The sequence below is a fragment of the Schistocerca piceifrons genome, chromosome 4 (assembly GCF_021461385.2).
Source record: "Schistocerca piceifrons isolate TAMUIC-IGC-003096 chromosome 4, iqSchPice1.1, whole genome shotgun sequence".
In the NCBI taxonomy this organism is placed as follows: Eukaryota; Metazoa; Arthropoda; class Insecta; order Orthoptera; family Acrididae; genus Schistocerca; species Schistocerca piceifrons.
In genome coordinates, this window is record NC_060141.1 from 414656351 (window position 1) to 414680109 (window position 23759).

Below are 23759 nucleotides of genomic sequence, written 5' to 3' on the forward strand. Positions count from 1 at the left end.
GAGATGAGCTGAAGGAGTAGGGTATCAATGCTGCTGCAGCACGAGTAATATTATCAGTGGTATCTTGTACCAATTGGTCAACATCAGTCACATGACTGGTTGCAAAAGTGGCTGCAGAGGAGAAAGCCTGCCAAACAGCTTTCCACAGTGATCAACGTGGAGCAAGTTCTAGATGTCTGTGAGTGGAGAGGGAGAGAACAATACGAAAATGGCCACTGTCACAAAGATTGCCGTGGACACACCACTGAATCAGGGGTAAGATATTTGGGCTGCAAACTGCGAAATCAATTGCTGAAAACATTATGGAAATGGATGACATGTGGCTGGGGAATATTCTCTAGGTGGATGAGGCATATTTTACTCTGCACAGTGCTGTGAATGCACAGAAGTGTTGCGTGTGGGGTTCTACTCTGCCACATGGTATGTACAAACATCCATTGGACTCAGCTCATGTGACTGTGTGGTATGGTTCCACAAGCTCCTTCAGTCTTAGTTTGTTTTTCTTTGAGGAGACGACATCTAACAGTACTGTTAGGTGTACAGTAACATTTGAACATTATATGGATCTCCTTATGTAACACGCGATTCCAACTTTACAAGAATACAACTGTGTCCACACCATTATTTTCAGGTAAGATGGTACAATGCCAAATGTTGCTTGCCTGGTGAAGGACCTGCTTCGAGAAGCCTTTGGCAATGACCACATCAGCTCTAGGCAATTTCAAGATGTGTAACCTCCCAGATTCCCTGATAGATCTATGCAACTTCCCATTGTAGGTCTATCTGAAAGATCATATCTATCAACGATGTATCTGGACTCTTTCTGTTCTGAAGGATAGCGTACAACAATATGTCACTGCTTACACCAAATATGTTACGAGCAAGTGTTGACCATGCCATGTTACAGATGCATCATGCTGCTGAGTCAGAAGATCATATCAAACACAAGATTTAACTTGTGACCATTTCTAATAAACGTGCCAGAACCACTGTCATCACGTGTGTGATCATTCCTTCCCTTCTCCTGCACCCACACCACATTCTGACTGCTTAAGCACCATATTTTCATCTGGTGGCAGACAGTGAAACTATTATTTTTTTCAGCATACTCCATGAGTGCACCAATTACTGAACATACCTACAATGTTTCAGTGTCCTCCACTGCAGCACTCTGAACACTGTCAGTTTAAAACCACCCTGTACTTGCTTCATCCAACCACAGATTTTCCTAACATGACCCTATTTAGTATCATTTTAATGTATTCACATTATACACATTTGTATCTACCAGGATACGTCTGTCAGTATGTCGAGCAACAACACATTTACTCGTATCTGCCAAATCTATTAACACACTTAACTATTGCATCAATTATTTTTACAACCAGATTTTTTTATATTTGTCTGCATATTCATCACTGTACCACTTTTTGTCCCTTTTATTCCCTCCTTACACTAACAGTTACTTCAGTAAGTGCATACTCCAAAGCCAGGTAACTGTCTTCTTACTTTTTCTTCACGCCTGCTGATAGAGTAAAAGAATTTTTGGGTCAAGTTTCGAGTGATTATGACATTTGGTACCTCAAATTTTACTCCATTCTTCACACGTGTTTTAGTATGACACAAATCACTGTTAATGATATCTAAAGACATTTATTTACTTTAATAGCTTTAGCATATTTCTAAACACTATGCTTTTTTCCCTCTTTACTGCACAGCAACTACTTTTTTTTTCCTTTTTGTGCCTTGCTGAAAGAGTGTATCAATAAAGAGACAATTCATAAATGAGCCTTGTGTTGTCTGCACCAATGTCTCAACAGGTTTTGGGTACAATCACTTATTGTTTAAAGTATTTAGTGTCTATGAGTTGCAAAATCAATACAACTTTTTTTTTGTAATGAAACAGATTTTCAGTGACAGGGCAGAAATGCATACAACAATACTTACCAGTCTGGCTGCCTTCAAGGAAAATCTAATGGAGGTAATAAAGGAAGTATTTGTTAAGGGGCATTTCAGTGGTAAATTAGTGACAGCAGATCCAGTTGCAGAAAACTGAAGTCAGCCTGGAAAATTTGTATATAAGGTTGCTTTGGAAGCATTTCCCAAAGCTGAGATTATTTGAAGGCATTTCTAAAGAGAAAGTGCACAGCCTAAAATTTTGTGGAATAATTTGAAATAAGAAATGAACAAAGATACTATGAGTAACTTGGTCAGAACAGCCAGAAATAGTAGCCATGTGTGCATGAGGTATGGCTACTTGTGTGTGTGTGTGTGTGTGTGTGTGTGTGTGTGTGTGTGTGTGTGTGTGCGCGCGCGCTTTTCTGAAGAAAGCCTTGGCTGAAAGCTCAGCGGGTATGCCTTTTTACTGGACCTGTCTGCAACTCAACTCACTATCTTAATGGTGAGTAGCTATCTATCCTCTTCATAACTGTTGACACTCCAACCTGGACTTTCCATTGTTTGAAACACTTTATTTATTTTTAATCTGCAGGATTTTGGGTAACTTACCAGGAGAACACTTTTTGTTCAGATCCACTTAGCCAATGTCCAAAAGTGACAGAACAGTTTATAATAGGACAACAACGCTGTGTGCTTATGAAAGGGCTTTATAAAATAAAATAAAAGAATACAATTCTCAGAAAGCACTTTGGTTCAAAACAACGGAAGATATATTCAACAGAAATCAAGCAGAAGAAGAAAATAGTCTGCCATTACTGCAACAAGCCAAGTCATGTGATCGATGTCTGAAGTGGATTGCAGATGGAAGGCCACAAAAAAATCATACACCATTTATAATTCTCAAGTCGACCACGTTACAGATAAAAAAGAAAGAAAGGAAGAAAGAAAGAAAGAAAGAAAGAAAGAAACTTGTCTGCAAATAACGGAGCATCATGCCATGTTACTAATGAACTATTTTTGCCAGTATATAGTATTATGACAGCAGATGGGCCAACTGTTGCAGCAATATGTGAAGGAACTATAGATAATGAAGCAGCAAAGCAGCAATAAACAAAAGTTGGCAGAAAATGACACATGGAAATATATGATAAGTTCCAAAAACTCAAATGGACTTAATTCTGTTCTTGCTGCACATGATAAAAAAAAATCATATACTGAATTCACATCAGTAGAAAACCATATTCTGAAAACTGGGTCAAACATGGTACTAGGGGGAGCACAAAATAACTTTGAAGGCTTCATCAAATTAACCATAAGAAGAAGCGTTAACTCTCATTTGTTTTGTCACAGTAATGCATTCAGACAGGTCATTTCAGTTTTATCATGAAAGATTTGGACATTACAATGATCATCATAAGAAGAAAATTACCTAAAAGTAGTTGAACAATTTTGGTCTGATTTTTTACTTATGTGAAGGTTACGTTTATGGAAAAACTAACAGACCTCCTTTCAGCAGAAGAGAAAATGCCACAAAGCCAGTACAGCTCACTCATCAGAGATTTGTGATCGATTTTGAAGTTTTTTGTGTCTGGATACCATTATTTTTCGTTTTTTAAATATGACTGTACGGCAAATTTCAACATGTTTATTTCATCAGAGGCAATCACGAGGCTGTTTCTAAATTGAGGCCATTTATAGCTGAAGCAAAACTGTTGGACACTGTGTTAATGTTCTTTTGTGTGATAACAAAAGTTTGACAACAAAAAGGTTATCTTCATAGACAGGAGATAGTTCAACATCCAGCAATGCCCCACAATCCATGGCAAAATGTCTTAGATGAAAGAGAGAATCCTTCTCCATATGAAAACAACTAGAGCAATGATGCATGCTCACACTAATATTCCATGGAGTCTCTGGGCCAAATGACAAATTCAGCCACACATGCTTTAAAATGAACAGGGCCTTACAAAATAGCTGGAGTATCTCAATATGAACTGTAATATGGCAATAAACCTAGGACATAAATTTATGCCTATTCCATTAAGAAAAGAATGGATACGCCTCACGGCATTTCAAGACTCAACAACTCAGACTGAATGTAGGTCGGAAGCTAATATTGAAAATGAAGATTACAAAATTACTGATTAAGATATTATAAGAACAGAAATTGCTGAAATACAGTAACATAGTTGAGGGATGACCAAGCATCCAATAATACATGAAAATTGCGAAGCTTCTACTTTCACAGACTGTAAGGACCAACAAACATTTGAAGAAGCCTTGATAATAGATTAAAAATGTAAGTGAAAGGGTGAAATGGAACAAGAAAGTGCTGCAAGACAATCACACATTGTTTTTGGAAGGTATTTCCCAGGAGAAACGAGCTGTTCCCTGTAAATCAATTTATTACATAAACGGGGATGGCATGGTTCAGTTGATGAATTTATGGCTACACATTTTTCACAAGAAACAGGTGTTTACTGTGATTTTTAGTCCTGTGGCACATACATTGACTATTCACACCCTCTGTGTTGCTACAAAGACAAGAAACCTGCCGAGATAGTGTGTGGAATGCTTTTTTTTGTATGGTGATTCACAAGATGCCCATCAATATGAAGCAATTTGAGTGATTAACTGGATAACAATGATGCAATCCAGTTTAATACTGTTTTCTCCCCAGACAGATTGCAATTTCTTCATTTATGAAAAAGAGTATCTGGCAATCAAGCAACCTCTTACATAGCATTCCGACGATTACTTGCTGTTCATTTATACATGTCCTTCAGTTTCACAGTCCAATCCCATAAAATACACTCCGCAATTTTTGTCTCATATTTTCCCCTGAACACTCAAACCTTTTAGTCTGTCACATTTTAATTCTCTTTTATATACTCAATAGTTGCATATTTGATACACTTTGGATTACGTGTTTCTGTAATAGGCATTTAAATTTCTGTCTCTTAAAACCAATTTCATTATTGTTTGAAGAAGAATAATTCTGTCACCATACAACTAATCATAATGTTAAAATGAAATAACAAGCCATAATTTCTATGCATTCAAGCACTGTAACTGAAATAATATAAGAAAATTCAAAATAGGCACTTTACAGCTTAAAAATGCCTATTTTGTATGAAGACGACTCAAATACTTTTTATTTTAAAAATATATCGCTTCATTTCGAGAAACTGCCTTATCATGACAGTGGAGCCATATCTCCATCACCTAATAAATAACATCCACTAAGTAAATTGCACTGAAACCACTGAACAGTACAGCTACTGCTTACTTAGCATACAGCAACAATCTACAACACTGGTATTCACACTACCATCTATTAATTTCATTTCTATTCATAAAATGTCATTAAACAACATGCAAAGAAGTGGTAACTTATCAAAAATTTTACGGTAAGCATTTAGACGACTGTTAACAACAGTTACCTGATACGTGGCAGCCTGACGAAGCTGTTCTGTTCCTGACCCAACTGAAATTTCAGTCTTTTCAACACTTGCTTCAATGCTGTCTATAACTTCCCCTTGATCATGTACAAGAGCTCCAAGATCCTTAAAAATCTGGTTTACATCCAGTATATCACTCTGCAAAATTAAATCACTTGTAAAACAATGTCACAAAGAGAAAAATTTGTATTCCAAACCGTTGTAGTAAGACAGTTTACCTCCAGCTGACGAATGGCCTGTTCCTGTTCTTCTATAAGCTGCAGATTTCTTTCTTCTTGGAGTTGGGCTTGTTGCCTTTCCGAACTATCTTGTAATTCTATCAACTGACCAGAAAAGCGACCTTCTGAAGAAAAAAAAAAGAAATAATAATTAATCACTGAATTACTCTACCTGCATATACAATCATTTACACAAGCACTTGGTTCCCCATTCTGGAACAACAACAACAAAAATTAATCCTTCACCCGCAACAGCATCTTCAACTGGAATTACAAATAGGAAACAGTGAGTGTCATGCCATTAAGTGAAACTGGCAAATTCCATGTGAAATATAAACAATGGACTGAGTAAAGACAACAGTTCACTGCATACTGACTGCACAGAGTGAAAAGGGGAGTGATGAGTAAAAGGGAGCGGTGACGGGGGACAGAGGACAGACAAGCAGACTTTCAGGCCAGGGTGAGTGCAAAACCAAAAGATATGTTAAAAGGACAATTTTCATTCATACGATTTAGGAAATATGGTGATGGGACGTAAGGATCATGATGATGATGATAATAATAATAATGTAAAGTATGGTGAACATGGCGGGTGGGGCAGCAGCTCCCAGCCAAGTGTTTTGATTGCATCCTGAACCAGTTTTGCTTTGTGTGCAGGTGCATTGTCGTGTAAAAAAATTACTTTGCCATGTCTTCTGGCCCATTCCGGTCTTTTTTCGATCAATGAATAGTTCAAATTGATCATAGGTCTGTAGTGATTAGTTCTCACAGTTGCACCGGGTTTTAGAAGCTCATGATTCACCACACCTTTCTGATCCCACCAAACACAGAGCTTTGTCTTCTTGCTGAATCGATCTGGTTTTGCAGTCGATGTTTATGGTTGTCCCAGATTAACCCATGATTTTTCCCGTTTAGGATTCTTAAAATACATCCATTTTTCAATCCATGCAAAATTGGTTTTCTCTAATGTCTTTGAAGTAAAATTTGACAAATGGTTTTTCGGTTTTCCATCTGTCTTTCATTCAATTCATGTGGCACCCATTTTCCACACTTTTGGATCTTTCCCATAGCTTTCAAACGGTCAGAAATTGTTTGTTGTGCAACATTTAGCGTTGCTGCCATTTGCTTCCGACTCAAAGTATCATATTCATCCAATATTGCTTGCAATTCGGCGTCTTCGAACTTTTTTGGTGGTCTTCCATGTTCTTCATTTCTTACGTCAAAATCATTATTTCTGAACTGTTGAAACCATCTTTTGCATGTTGCTTCTGATAGAGCATGATCACCATATGCCTTGACAAGCATGCAATGTGACTCTGCAGCATTTTTTTTTTTTTTTTTTTCAAATGAAAACAAAAAATTAATGCTTTCCACAAATCATCACTTTCTGGTACATAATTCGACATTGTTAACACGATGAAAGCATATGATGATGTTTGTTCCATGACTTTATGTGTACTAAATATCTTTGACAGATGTCATACCAACCAAACAAACAAAAATTAAGGCTCATCCACAACAAATGTTCCCTATAGACACATCTGTATCTTAACGCTCATTTCATACCGGTACACCTGGTATATCTACTGAAAGAATGGGCATGCTGTAGCTATTCTACAGTACATTACATACTTCCTCCAGCCCAGAAAAATTAAGCAAATTGGTTGGTTGTTTTGCATTAGGTGTGGTCTGGGTTGAATCTTTGGTGGTTTATAAAAGCAGCATTTGTTCATAAGCAGTTTCTGAGAAAACAAGAGTGGGTACGGGAGAGGAGACAGTGACTGTGCAACATACTGTAAATAAATGGGAGAAAAAGGAGACAGTGGGAAAGAGAGAGTTACAGGCAGTGGCAGTGAAAGGGAGATGAGTGTGAAGGCTTGCCACTGGCCTCTTACCTAGCTTGCATTTATCATGAGTCTCTCACCCAGCACCAAGTCCCAAGCAACTGGAAAAAACATAGGTGACTCCAGAGTACAAAATGGTAAAAGAAAGGATCTGAGGAATTACAGACCAATATCCCTAACTACTGTTTGCTGCAGAATCCTTGAACATATTCTCAGTTCAATTACATTAAACTTTCTTGAGAGCAAAAAGTTTACGTCCACGAATCAGCATGGATTTAGAAAGCATCACTTGTGTGAAACTCTGCTTACCCTTTTCTCATATGATGTACTGAGAACCATGGATGAAGGGCAACAGGCAGATTCCATATTTCTAGATTTCTGGAAAGTATTTGACACAGTGCTCAACTGCAGGCCATTAAAGATACAAGCATATTGAATAAGTTCAGAGATATGCGAGTGTCTTCTTAAGCAATAGAGCTCTTGTGTGTTGTCCTCAGTGCTGAGAGCTCATCAGAGACAAACGTATCATCAGGAGTGCCCAGGGAAGTGTGATAGGAGCACTATTGTTCTCTGTATACGTTAATAATTTGGCAGACAGGGTGGGCAGCAATCACTGGTTGTTTGCCGATGATGCTGTGGTGTACAGTAAAGTACTGAAGTTGAGTGACTGTCGGAAGAGACAAAATGACTTAGACAAAATTTCTAGTTTGTGTGATGAATGGTAGCTAGCTCTAAGCATGGAACAATGTAAATTAATGTGGATGAGTAGCAAGAACAAACCTGTAATGTTCGGATACAATATTACTAGTGTCGATCTTGACACAGTCAAATTGTTTAAATATCTGGACGTAACATTGCCAAGTGATATGAAATGGAATGAGCATGCGAGAAATGGTTGGGAACGTGAATGGTTGACTTTGGTGTATTGGGAGAACTTTAGGAAAGAGCAGTTCACCTGTAAAGGAGAATGCATATAGGACTCTGGTGCGACCTGTTCTTGAGTACTGTTCAAGTGTTTGGGATGCACACCACATCAGATTGACAGAAGAAGTCGAAGCAATTAAGAGGCAGGTTGCTAGATTTGTTGCCGGTAGCTTTGAACAACATGTAAGTATTACAAAGATGCTTCAGGAACTCAAATGAGAATCCCTGGAGGGAAAATGACATTCTTTTCAAGAAACAGTACTGAGAAAATTTAGAGAACTGGCATTTGAAGCTGACTGTCAAACAATTCTAATGCCACCAACATAAATTGCACATAACGACCATGAAGATAAGATACGAAAAATCAGAGCTCATACTGAGACATAAAAACAGTCTTCTTTCCCTCGCTCTAGTTGCGACTGGAACAGGAAAAGAAATGATTAGTAGTAGAACATTGTACCCTCCACCATGCACAATCAAATGCACAGTGGCTTGCAGAGTATGTATGTAGATGTAGATAACTCCTGAACTATGTCTCATACAATGATATAATTTTTCAGGTACATTCAGTGGTAAATTTGGATACAATGTGCACATCTCTTACCACTATTCTTCTTCTAAAACTGTTGAATTCCACACCTGATTCATTCTACTTAAACTGGTCTTGATCGAGTCAGTCCATCTTGTTCTGAATTACCCTCTTGTCCTCAAACTTGGCTTCCATCATTTGTTTTGGTATTCCTCTGTCTTACATTCTCTTAACATATCTAAACCATTTTAATGTACTCTTAAAAATTGGACCATTCAGTTTTTAACTCCGGTTTCCTTCCCAACACCTTAGTTTCTCACTCTGTCTCTCCTCATTTTCCCAAACATAATTCTTAGGAATTTCATTTCAGTGACTTGGATTTTACTCTTCTCTTTTCTTGTTGTGTCCAGGTCTACACTGCTTATTTCAACATGGGTGTAAAATATGTCTTGTAAAGCACTTTCTAACACTTCATTAGCACCTCTCTTCCCAAGACTAAGCACCTCAACATGCTGGTAAAATGCAATCCATTCTTGTTCCCTTTTGCTAATTTCTACCTGTATCCTTGCATTCTGCTTTATCTCACTTCTTAAATGTTTAAAGTTGGCACAATTTCAATTTGCTGTGCTTCCATATTGATTTGTCCTTTCCCTTCTCTGTCTCCTCTGGTTACCACCACAGTCTTACTGATCTCCACGGTGCATTTTAAATTGGTGACCTGCAACTGAGACCAGGTGATTTTTATCATTTAGCAAGAAGGATGGCCACATAAAAGGCGGTGTCATATTTATAGGATGAATTGTACATGACAAAGGTGCTTTCACAGACAGTCCTGCCACTTTACGAGATAGGAAGTATCTGTGACAGGTGTAGAACAGAATGTGGCGAGTATGTGCAGAGGACTCACCTTGCATCTGTGTCTTTAGCTGCTCTATACTGGAGCAATAAGGAGTTGTAAGGAAAAGTACTCCTCTAACTAGTTAGTGAGTGCAGACAGAAAAAGCATCATGAATATAGGAGAATGCAGCACAGGAGACTATTTGTGAACCGATGAAGCCATAAATTGAAATATTTTTGATATTGCTATTGCAGCAAGTAAAGGAGGGTTCTACATGTCTAGGTCACAACTACCCTTGCTAAAAAATTATGAGGCAAACATTTTTTTAAAATAATTGCATTAAACAGGATAAACCTACTAAATGAACTCTCATCTATTCTCTTTCACTATTCTCTTTCACTTTCATTTACAAATCAACACAAACACATAAAGAAGCACTGTTACCTACAAATAAAATTACAATATTCTGATAAGATAAATGCATAAAATAAGGGAAAGACAACCACTTACCTATAGAGGACTGGTGCGTGGTGCACAGAAACACGTAATAGACAACAGCTGACAACAGCTAACACTAGCTTTCGGGCTCCTGCTCTTACACACATACACATACACATATACATATACATATACAATCACACTTGAGACTTAAAAGCACACATTTACTAGAAAAAGAGCAAGAGTTCAAAAGCTAGTGTTAGCTGTTTTCTATTACATGTTTCTGTGTGCCATGTACCAGTCCTCTATAGCTAAGTGGTTGCATTTCCCTTATTTTATGTCATTAATTCATGAAGAAATTTCCATTATTGCAATAATACAAAAAGTAATAATAAATAAATGGTTATTGAACAACATGGGTGTTGTGACTGGCTGCTCAATGGAAAAGAAGGTTGGTTGGTTTGGGGAAGGAGACCAGGCAGCGTGGTCATCGGTCTCATCGGATTAGGGAAGGATGAGGAAGGATGGGGAAGGAAGTCGGCCGTGCCCTTTCAGAGGAACCATCCCGGCATTTGCCTGGAGTGATTTAGGGAAATCACGGAAAACCTAAATCAGGATGGCCGGACGCGGGATTGAACTGTTGTCTTTCCGAATGCGAGTGCAGTGTCTAACCACTGCGCCACCTCGCTCGGTGGAAAAGAAGGGAGAAGGGGGGGGGGGGGGGGGAGGGAGAGGAGAAATTAGGCAGCCACCCAGAGAACATGTTACATATTAACATTCCCTACATAACAGCTTAGGTACAGAATTAGACAGGACATCAAATCTTAAAACACTTACCACATTCAGTGGATATACCTAAAAAATGTTTTTCTACATTAAAATTTTGGGCTTTTATGAACTCTGATCCATCTAGAATGAGGATATGATACTAGAAGCTTCACAGATTAAAATGCCTGTTGATACTTCATGAAATATAGCAGAAAGATAAACTGTAATATTATTCAGCACCTTTTTTAAAGTCCCCCACCTAGACATCTGCCTATTTTCAATCACACAAATCTTTTGGGGATGATCGTTGTTGTATAAAGTTTAGCTTTAAAATTTTTAATGTAACAATACAAATCTCAAATACATTCAACATTTCTAATTACATTTCACGAGTATAGGAAACAACAGATTAAAATTTCATTCAAATTGCAGGGTGGTTAGACTGTGTCCACATGAATTCATAGCTGCACATAACTTTGCCAGTCGTAAGTTTAATAAGATTCTTTGAACAGGAACACACAATAACCAGAGCATATATAATTAAATGGCTGCCAGGTAGTTACATACTGTTATAAGTGTTTTCTTTTAAATTGAGGAGGAAAAAATTGACCAAAATGAAATAAATATTTTTTGCCTCTGCAACAAAGTCTCCAAATTTCTTCCTCTGCAGTCTAAAAAATGATTTTAAAAAACTCAAGAATACTATAAATCCTGTTGAAGATCAACATAAAATAAAAAGATTTCTGACAGTGTTACTAAACAAAATACATGGTTCCAGTTTGATCACAGCCTTAGAAATGAAATGGCATGCTCTTAAGATGTTGCATTAGACTTTTTTAACAGTGTTTCACTATGGTCTATGATTACTGAAGCTCTTAGTCAAATTAAAATACCAAAGATGAACACCATTTGCTTGGATCTGAGTGTTGTTTTACATCTCAAGTAATTTTTTATTGTAATTGTCACTAACAATTACTGAACTAAAATGAGCTGACTCTGGAGGAAACAAAGTTTCTTTGGTTTTGCTATGGACTGGTAGTTGGTAGACACCAGACAAAGCTCAAGTGTTGAATGTTACGAATTCACAAATAATGTGGGAATTGTAAACTGTGTTCAAGTTTACCTGTTTTAAGGGTGTCTCTGATATGTGACATCTACTTACAACTATCTTTGGACAACAAAATGTGGTACATGCAAGGCCTGGCCCCTGCAAACTCGACCACCACAATTGCAGATATGCTTCATGGGCCAGGTACGGCCCCTGCCTTACCTCAGGAGGTTGTTTCTCAACAGAAAGGTCACTGAGTGTTTACCACCAAGCCTTCTGCAGCAATCACAGCATCTGGAAGCATTAGCCCTGCCGATACACGACATGTAGATTGCAGTAAAAAGTGCAAGCCCCTATTTGCGTCCATGCTACCACTGTCCACGTGTTTTCCTCTGCTGACTGTTATTTGGGTCACCACTCCACCCCCTGGCGGGCAGTTCAACAGCAGGCTCCAGGCCAACTGCCATACACCCTCGAGCCTAAGCACCGGACCGCAATGCCTGCTGCTGCTACCCAGAACCGACTTGCTCTTTCACTGGGATTAAAGCCACTGGATGCCAATCAGTCTCTCCAAAAGGTCCCACTTTGCCTGGATCACGGCCACTGTACACTTGTCTGCCACTCCGAAAGGCGCTGCTTTACTAGACCTGCTCCTCGATTGCCGAAGTGCTCACAGCCTTGTGCGTCCACGTCAATACACATCCACAGCACTTCCCTACACATCCCCACTACTGACATTTGTGGATTTCATCAGAGTGGGCACTCTCCATGATCGTCACAGAAGGATATTTCAGTTTTTCTCATGTGTGGATCTCCATCCTCTAAAGCCGTACTGAGTTAGTTTATGGTAAATAAACAGTTGTTATTCCAATGCATACATCTCAATCACTATCTCAGTACAGCACTTGGCCAAGAATATTTCAAATGGCGATGATGATAATGGTTTTGTGAAATAGTGCTCTTCCCTTGTCTGTCATACTACAATTGCTGACAAGGATAATGGTTTCACAATATGCATGACAAGAATAGTCACAAGGGCTCTCAGTATAGTGCCTGCTCAAGATTCCCCCCCACTTCAATGCCTGCTCATGTTTTGTTGGCTGCAGTGCAAGCACCTGGTCTCGTCTGTCACCTGGCCATCTTCCCTCTGCCACACTGACCCTGATGATACCGTGTTATGTCACATTCCACCCAAATGATGCAGTTATGGCCAGCCCCTATCCCGAGGGTGGTGGTGCCTAGAAAGCACAAGGATAATGAGGGCCCTCTTCACATGTGTTTCACTGTTCTTGTTTTTCTGGAGCAGGGTTTCCTTCTTCCTCAACTGTTCACATATTTTTCTACCCAACTGAATTTCCTTAATAGGACAGCCTATTCGCGTTATTGTACTGTATTCAAATACTACTACAGTGTAAGTGTGCCCAACTGTGTACTTGACCTGGACTGTTCATGCCTTACTAAAGTGCAAGTGTGTCCCCATATATCAAATATAGACTATCAATTCCTGGATTCAGTATCTGTGTTCAATTGCATATATGCCTCGATTTTGGTAGCCATTCCTCATCAATTAGTGTTCATGTTTCTCAGCAGATGCAAGTTCTCGGCAATGTTCTCTCTTCTGTGTACTTCAGGAGGTTCATTCATGTGCTGTTTCACCATGTATTCTCTCACTTGCTGTTGTTGGTCTGCAACTTCCTAGTGTTTCTGTGTTCATTCAGGCCCTCGTTCACTTGCAGTGTATTCTTAACAGCCAGAGCTATTGATGCCTACAGCAATTCCAGTCAAGGGCTGAAAAATTCATAACCTGCTGTGGAGCATCATTTTGTACACTCAGGTCCTCAAGTTATCTTGAGAATTTGTAGGCCTTGGCTGGTCATGAGTACTAAAGCGATCAGCCTCATTTCACATTTTCCCCCACCATTTCTGAGCAAAAGCAGGGGAAAGAGGGGAAAACTGCAAAGGTGCAGCATTTAAACAACAGTGGAGATGGACTGCATAGTACTTTGTTTTATATTTTACATTTCTCAACAACATAGGTCACAAACAAAACAAATGTTCAGTATTATTTAATTATTTTTGGCTTGCTGAAGATTTAATTTTTATCTGGTACAAACTGTTGGCATACAGGTAGAGACAGACAATTTTACAGACTTTCACATTCAAGTTGCCATGTAATCATGACTGATTTTGTTTCATAAGCAAAAAACAGTCTTTCACACAATCAACATATTGTAGCACTTTTTCAGCCTCATTGCAGAGACTTAGAAACTCTACCTGAGGAAAACAATGTAGGCGACCTGGACAGTTCTAAAGTAAAAATATTTGTCATTAAAATTGGAATTATCTTGCAGATCAGTCAGTTACATCTGTGCATGCACAGTGGCAGTTTCAACTGACATGGCAAACAGGCTCAGAAACAGATGTAAGATTGACAATATCCTCAAAATCATTGAAAAACTATCCTTGTGATTCTTTCAAGGCCACCAGGTATTCTTAAACCCTCACATTTTCTTTAACACCAGTGAGCATATGGAACTGGACTATCTTTGACAGGATGTGACCCTTCTACAATGTGATTTTCTTTTTAAACTCTTCCCCGTCTTACCATGGGCAGTCTGCAGTCAAGTCCACTTAAAATGTGATTCCGCAATTTACTTTGGATGTTCTAATTTTTGTTCCTACACTCCTTTTTCCTTAAGTCCAAAATGGTGAGCTGCAAATCAAAACCTTGTTCCAGGCATGCCCCTTGACTTAACCAACACACTTTGCAGTAAAATATGAAGTCGCAATACTCTTCGTTCAGTTTGTCAAAAACTGTTGCAACTGACAATAGAATAAAGCATGCGACTTCAGAAATTTTACTACATGTACCACCAATTTCTTCACATGCTTCAGGCCTGCAAGTTTGGTAGAAAGGGCTTTTCGATGTACACTGTCAACTACTACTTTAAATTTTTTCTGCATAATAGTGGAATGTTGTTTTACAGAAAATAAGCAATACCTGCTGCTTATGCAAATTAGAGAATGCTCATTCTTCTCTTCTGTCAATACCATTCATTACAAAGATTGTGATCATAGATCGCTAGACTGCCTCTTTTTGGGCAAACAGCCACTGGACCAGCGAATATCCTTCATATCGCAAACAAATAGCGAAGGTTAAACAGTGCTGACAGCATTATTCTGCTGAACTTAGAGTGTTGTGCTGAGCGAAAAATGCTGCACTGCAATGGTAAATGAAATTTCATGCTGTTTCAGGTACTTCCAAGAAGGACCAAGCACAGCCAAGTGACAGGCCGAGCCTTGGCCTGCACACGTGACTTTTGGCACGCCAAGGCCAGTGCTGATCAACACCAATGAATTGTCACATTCTCCCACAATGCTGTAGGCCAACCCCCCCCTTCCCCCTCTGTAGAAAAAACACTAGTACAATGTTTGACTCAACTCCAGCCTAATAGCTGCCACTGAGATGATATAGTCATCACGATACCTTTAACTAAATTATTTTAGTTAGGAACATACTTCTTTCAGAATGCATTTTTCAACTGTTACAAAATCTGCCACAAAATCTAAATTGCATTCATCTGAACAGCTTACCTCCAAATGGATCTGCAAGACCAGAATTCGCACGAACCCTCTGCACCTGCTCCTTTTCCTTTTGAGCAGCAGTTCTCTGTGTTTCTTGAAACTTGTTAAGAGCTGTAGTGAATTCATCTGACAGGCGTTCCTTTTGCATCTTCCATTGCCTCTGTAGTGTAAAATGAAAAATCAGCAACAAAATGTTAGAGAGCACTTACAGAAGAAATTCTTTTACTGAAATAATAATGGCATAAAGATGTCAATTGAGGTAATTGGAAACAGAGATAAAAAAGAGAGGAAACAGAGGGTGGGGGAGAGGAAACAGAATTATTGATTCAGTTTTGTGATTATTTATTTATTTTTTTTAGCTCCAAATTCCAGTTCCCATCTTTTTTTTCTGCGGTGCAGTTAAACAATGAAGGTGATAAACCATCCCCTAGTCTAATGCCATTGTTTTCATTTATTTCAAATGGTTGAGATACTTCTCCCACAACCTTAACTTTAGATATTGTATTTGTTAGGGTTTCATGAATTATGTTTGCTAAGTTGGCTTTAAATTCAAATTCTCTAATGATTTATTTACTGTTTTTCTGCACATCAAATTAAATTTTTTTTAAATAAATAAATGATACTTCTATAGATTTGCTGGTTTAAGTTTTGCATTTTTGCATTGAATTATTGCTTTTAAGTTGAAAATCTGTTGTGTGCAGGATCTTCCCTTTCAAAAACTGCCCTGATATTCTCCCAGTGTTTGAAGTTTCTTCCATCCTATTAAAGAGAATTTTTGAGAATATTATTCTGCCACTGGCAGAAGTTACACTGCCCTGTAATTGCTGACATTTCATCTGTCTCCTTTTTTTATGTAGCATGTGGATTAATGCTATTTCCATTCTTCTGGAACTTTGTTTTCCAAATGTTGGCAAAAAGTAAGTGTAGGTCACTCTAATCTTTGTTTCTGACCATTTCAATACATCTGCTGTAATGAAGTCTCCACAACTTGATTGTTGCTTTTAGGTGTTTTGAGGGGCTTCATGATTTCTTTGCTCTTTAGTGGTCTCAATATTTTCTGGTATTTGTGGAACCTCTTCTTTAATCCTATTTTTCACCATTTTCCTCTTTGTAAGAAAGGCTTGGTGCCATTGCATGTTCAAAAGTTTGGTACAAAATTTCTAGTACTGTTTTTGGTGAAAGTTTCTTTTATTTCTAGAAGTTGTTTTCTGGATTATTTTTTATGTTTCTTTTCTTTGTCGTCTGAACACATTATTATTATTATTATTATTATTATTATTATTATTATTATTATTATTATTATTATTATTATTATATCCTCTATATATGACAATGCATACATAAGATGGCATAGCATGCTGCTTGATGTACACAGTTCTGAAGGAGACCATTGATGATCGTAACTGGTCAGTTGTGAAAACATGAAAGTGATTGTGTATGGAAATAAAATTGTTAAAATATTAAAACTAAACAAGAACATGCTTGAAACTGTAGACAAACATTCATAAAATTAAGGATCAGACACTGTTGTAATACATGTTCTTTAAGTTTCATACAGTTCTTATTCACTCATTATAATGAAATGGTCAACACTATTTCAAGTAAACCTGTCAGCTTTTCGATAGATTTTGCAATCTTTCTACATGACAAATACAGGGAGAGTACAAAAAGTAAAAGGAAATTTCTGATATTATGAAACATGGCTGAAAAGTATTTGTACAGTAACAATATCATGAAAAGGAAACGTGCTACTCACCATACAGCATAGATGCTGAATCGCAGAAAAAAGATTGTCACAAATTAGCTTTCGGCCACACACACACACACACACACACACACACACACACACACACACACACACACACACACACACAAACCTGTGGCTGGCTTCAGTTGCCTTGACAAAGGCCATACTGTCTGAAAGCTAATTTGCGACAATCTTTTTATTGTGCCTATCTGCGATTCAGCATCTCCACTATATGGTGAGTAGCAACTTTCCTTTTCATAATATTGTTACGTTCCATCCTAGATTTTCCATTGTTTGATAAGTGTTTGTACAGTGCTACCCATACTGGATATTTAGTCTGTTGTCAGTCGCCAAATGGTTACATTTGCTTTTTATAAAAATTGATCAGAGAATTTTCATTAAATTTTGCTATAACAACAGAATAAAATGCTTCCAAGTTTTATAAATGTTAAATACTGCTTTTCATGAGACTGCTTGGAATAAAAGGCTTACAAAAAATAAAAGAAATGATTGCTAACTGTGGTGTTGTCCTCTGTTACACACACAACATCTAGCAACCCACACTGAGATTCAACAGCTGGCACTAGCAAGTGCCATATGTATCACCAGACACCAGCTGAATAGCACACCTGCATCCAACAGAAAGCTGAGGCCAGGGAAATGCCTCCATGAAACAAGTGCAGCGGCATCTCTGCACAGATTGTATGTATATATAAAGATGAGGTGACTTACCGAACAAAAGCGCTGGCAGGTCGATAGATACACAAACAAACACAAACATACACACAAAATTCAAGCTTTCGCAACAAACTGTTGCCTCATCAGGAAAGAGGGAAGGAGAGGGGAAGACGGAAGGAAGTGGGTTTTAAGGGAGAGGGTAAGGAGTCATTCCAATCCCGGGAGCGGAAAGACTTACCTTAGGGGGAAAAAAGGACAGGTATACACTAGCACACACGCACATATCCATCCACACATACAGACACATCATGTCTGCTTGTGTCTGTATGTGTGGATGGATATGTGCATGTGTGCTAGTGTATACCTGTCCTTTTTTCCCCCCTAAGGTAAGTCTTTCCGCTCCCGGGATTGGAATGACTCCTTACCCTCTCCCTTAAAACCCACTTCCTTTCGTCTTTCCCTCTCCTTCCCTCTTTCCTGATGAGGCAACAGTTTGTTGCGAAAGCTTGAATTTTGTGTGTATGTTTGTGTGTCTATCGACCTGCCAGCGCTTTTGTTCGGTAAGTCACCTCATCTTTGTTTTTATATATATATATATATATATATATATATATATATATATATATATATATATATATATATATATATATATATATATAAAAATCACCAAGTGCCTGGTCTCAGTCTTGTTTTAGATCTTGAGCCAGCTTTGTCAATTCATGTACTACCCATTTCCTGTGTTTCTAGTTATGATTTCCTGGACTTTGACTGCTAATGAGAATTATAGATTGTACTTTAGTGTGGTATGAGCCGCATCATTATGACTAAAGTAGTTAATGCATCTTGTTGCTGCCACAACACTGAGGAAAGCGTTCTAGCTAGAGTAATAAATATCAGTATGTGTTCCATGTGTGTTATCCTGTTTGCTTCACAGTTCCTTCCCCACTGCAGACAAATCCTAGGATACAAAAGCTGACAATGAGGTACTCTTCATCCACACAGAGTTTCAGTCCTGCCATACTGTCTGACAATGAACGGTTTCCAAGGACTTATATGATGGTGTGTGTGAGCTTCTTACTTTTGAAGGGACTGTGGAGGGCGATTGGGTCACTGTCTGGTTCTGTTAACATGTGGTTGTGGCCACTGGTCCTCATGGTTAACCAGACACCAGAACTAACTCAGATATTACAGGGGCAGCAGAGGTAACAGTTACTCCAGGTATCTCAACTGGTTCAACTCCAATGTACAGTAACAGTATCTCAACAAGCAATGTCAATGTCAGCATACAAATTCAGAGAATTAGACAGTCAACAGGAAGATGGTCTGAGTACCGTGCACAACTGAAGGCACACTTTGTTGTGCACAATGTTACAGGTACAGATTGTATAGTAAATTTTCTCTAAACTGCAGATATCAATGTGTATCACTTGCATTCCAAGCATTTCTCAGAGTCTCATTTGGAGACTGACTATGAATGGTTAGTGGATAAGATTAATGCCTATTTTGAGGCACAAATTCTTATGGTATTGTTAGATACAAGTTTTTCCATATGCAGAAGCAACTGCACCAGTCACACTGATAAGAGGACAGCACAGCTTAGTGGCCTGATGCAGTACTTTTTGACAGTCTTCAGGTGATGCTATGTCACAAGATTCCATCATGCAAAATGTGTTGGATGCTAGAATTTGAGCAGACTTTCTAAACTCGCCAGATCCTAGCCAAGAAAAGTGCTAAAAATCCTAGAGCTGCATGATACTTTTGACAGTGAAGAGGTAGATTTGAACAATCTGGCTATTTCTGCCATTAAGTGTAATGGTACCCATCTATTTCTGCAGCACCCCAATACAGTGTGGCAAGCCAGGAGCAGTTATCATTGTTAGCCATGCAGTCAGTGTGCTACTGCAACAGGATGCACTGTTAGGTCTTGTCCACAGTGTGTCATTACATATGAATGTAATGAGTGCCCTTGCCAGGAATCAAAATATTCTTTCTGTGGGAAGCAAGACAGTCAAAGACAGTCAAATTTTTTGTAAATATGCAGATTGCTAATGACAGTGGTTGACTGCAGTTGGATACCACCACTTACGTCACATTCCTCAACAGACGGACGTATGCACATATGTACCCCCTGGGAAACACCTTGGCAAAGCAGGCTGGCACTACTCCCACAACCTACCTCTTGGGCAGCACAGCCTATATGTCAAAGGCTTGGAAATCTTTCCTGCTGTGGCATGCTGGCTGCCGTGCCAAGCAGGCCCGATACTATTCCAACACAATAAGCCTGTTGTACTGGGTAGCCTACACATTGGAGGCTGGAAAACTGTCTCCTGCCCCTAATATGCAGGCTGCTCTCCAACACACCTGTCATGCTGGGCTGCCTGTATGGCAGGGGCTGAAAAAAATTCCGAAGTTTCTTGGAACAGCTTACTGCAACTGTACCGTCCTGCATCAATTATCTGGATGACATTGTCGTTTTCAGGATGTACTCCCACTGAACATTTAGCAAACCTTTAGTGTCTTTTCCAAGAACTTAAAGACACCAGCCTGGAGTGTAACAGAGATAGGTGTTCCTTTTCCCGATGCAAATACAGTAGTTAGGGCATATTAACACTCATGGCATCCACCCTTCACAGTCACATAGATCTACTATAATGGATCTCCAGCCCTTCACAATGTTATCAAGATACCTAACATAGTGCAAATTATTCTTGTTGTGGGAGTCCTACAGCTGTCACCACATCCCATATCTCTCTCTCTTCAAACACCAAAATTTCGTCTTTCTTCCTCATCCTCTTCTATTCCTCTTCTCTCTACCGCTCCTCAGATACCACTTAGCCACACTTTCCATGGTCTTCCTCTTCTTCTCCTTTCAGGAGGTTGCCATGAAAATACTCTCTTGGACATCTGTCTTCATCCATTCTTGTGAAATGTCCAGACCATCATAGCTGTCTGTCTTCCACTCTAGCCACAACACTATGAATGTCTCCTTTTTCTTATGTCCTCATTTCTTACATAATCATGTTGAGAAATTCTACATGCTTTTCTGAAGTGGTCCACTTCTAAAGCTCTAAGTCTCTCTATTTCTTTCTTTGAGTTCCCAGGACTCACTACCATAGCTTGGTATTGATTCCTTGGACAGTTTGTATAAATGCATTTTAACATTTAAACTCATTTTTGAGGACCCAACTACTGGATTTAATTTTTGGATAGCCACTCTTTCCTGACCCATCCAATGTTAGGTATCTCTGTCACATCTTCCACCGTGTGATATGATGTTACCCAGGTACTGTAACTCTTTACACGATTTAATAAGACGTCATCATCCAAGTTAGTTCCCTTTCTCCGCAATATAAACATCTGTCTTCCCAAAACTGATTTTCGAACCCCACTTTTATACTCTTCCAACAACTTCCTAAGCAAATAAGATACGTCTGGTATTTTTATCATCATCCTCTATAATGACCTGATCATCAGTATAAGAAAGTGTAGTTCTCTAATTCAATCTTGCACTTTCTACACCACAGATCCAGTGCCTTCTGCACATCTTTAATAAGAGAGTGGAAGACAGACAGCAGCCTTGCTTCAGTCCTTTGGTTATTCTGAGGGCCTCTCTAGAAATTTCTTTCCCCACTTTATTGATACATTGTGCTGACTTGTAGAGGTTTATGATGCTTTTTACATAAATTTTTGGCAGTTCCCCTGACCACAGAACTTTGAACAACAGCTTTAGTGACATTGTGTCATGTGCTTTCTCAAGATGGGTGAGAACCAAATGACTGCTTAAATTCCTTTCCAGTCACTTCTCCATGATCTGTATTCGAGTAATGATGTTATCTACAAACCACCAGCCTGTTCTGAAACCATTTTGTTCTTCCACTTCATTTACAAACTTCTCCATTTACTCATGATTTGGTGCAACAAACTTTGTTGTTACTTTTCTTTTATATAAGGGGCTTCGATATGGTAAGTTCCACTCTGCTTGAATTCCCTCCCCCTCAATACCACATACATTTATAAAATACACTGAAGGGCCAAAAAAACTGGTATAGGTACGCATTTTCAAAGAGAGAGAGATGTAAACAGGCATAATACGGTGCTGCGGTCAGCAATGCCTATATAAGACACCAAGTGTCTCGCGCAGTTGTTAGATTGGTTACTGCTGCTATAATGGCAAGTTATCAAGATTTAAGCGAGTTTGAACATGGTGTTACGGTCTCCACACAAGCGATGGGACACCACATCTTGGAGGTAGCGATGAGGAGCGGATTTTCCTGAATGACCATTTCACGAGTGTACCATGAAACCAGGAGTCCAGTAAAACATCAGATCTTCGACATTGCTGTGGTTGAAAAAAGATACTGCAAGAACAGGACCAAGAGAATCATTCCAGGGGACAGAAGTGCAATCCTTCTGCAAATTGCTGCAGATTGCTGGGCCATCAACAAGTGTTAGCATGCAAACCATTCAACAAAACATCATTGAAATGGGCTTTTGGAGCCAAAGGTCCACTCGTGTACCCTTGATGACTGCACAAAACAATGCTTTACACCTCGCCTGGGCCCATCAACACCAAATTTGGGCTATTGATTACAGGAAAACATGTTGCCTGGTCAGACGAGTCTTGTTTCAAATTGTATTGCATGGATGGACGTGTATGGATTTGGAGACAACTACATGAATCCACAGACCCTGCATGTCAGCAGGGGACTGTTCAAGCTGGAGGAGGCTCTGTAATCGTGTGGGGCATATGGAGTTGGAGTGATATGGGACCCCCAATACATCTAGATAGGACTCTTCCACGTGACACATACATAAGCACCCTGTCTGATCACCAGCATCCATTCATGCCCATTGGGCATTCCAACTGACTTGGGGCAATCCAACAGGGCAATGCGACACCCCACATGTCCAGAATTGCTACAGAGTGGCTCCAGGAACACTCTTCTGGGTTTAAACACTTCTGCTGGACGCCAAACTCCCCAGACCTGAACATTATTGAGCATATCTGGAATGTCTTGCAACAAACTGTTCAGAAAAGATCACCGCCGTATTTATGGACAGCCCTACAAGATTCATGTTGTCAATTCCCTCCAGCACTACTTCAGACAGTCAAGTCCATGCCACATCATGTTGCAGTTCTTCTGCATGCTCGCAGGTGCACTACATGATATTAGGCAGGTGCACCAGTTTCTTTGGCTCTTCAGCTTAACTTGCTTAAATATTCATACAGAATGCTTGGGATATACCTCATGAACTCTAACAGTACATTTCTAGGCGCTGGTGATTTCCCAATCTTCAGATGTGTAGCCACCTTCGGTACTGCTTTCCTAGTTATATTCTTATCTCTTCATCCTCCACATTCTCCCGTATCTCCCACTTTATTTCCTTTTACTCTGTCCTGTCTTATGTCAGCAAGCCTTCAAAATGCATCTCCCACTCGACCCAGCTGATATTCAGCATGTTTCCCTTTGGTTTTATAACACATCTCTTACACTTAACATGGTCACTTCGTCCCCATTTACAACAGTCGTATACATAAATTTCAGAACTACCACTGTTTCTAAGAAAATATAGCAGATATGTAGAGTGGATGCCATTCAGTAAAAGGTCTGCTGAACATTTTTTAGCATGCATATGAAGACTATATCACATTCTCTTCATGTTATCCACAGTTTTATTATAAAATTGTAATCTTTACAGGGCAATGGTCAGTAGAGAATGATTACCTATCTTGATGATGAATTATCTCTCAATACACAGCATGATCATTTTCCAGTACATC

At 39.0% G+C, this 23759-nt stretch overlaps 1 protein-coding gene across 2 annotated transcripts in view; it reads right to left on the reverse strand.

The window, feature by feature from the left end:
- The window catches only part of LOC124795107 (syntaxin-12-like), a 58147-nt gene that overhangs the window by 21502 nt on the left and 12886 nt on the right, over positions 1-23759 (reverse strand). For both annotated transcript variants that reach the window (XM_047258957.1, XM_047258956.1), the window contains exons 5-7: positions 15562-15712; positions 5579-5703; positions 5343-5498 (exon numbers count right to left, since the gene is read on the reverse strand). In XM_047258957.1, the coding sequence (XP_047114913.1) occupies positions 5343-5498; positions 5579-5703; positions 15562-15712 (432 nt within the window). The remainder of the gene's footprint in view (positions 1-5342; positions 5499-5578; positions 5704-15561; positions 15713-23759) is intronic.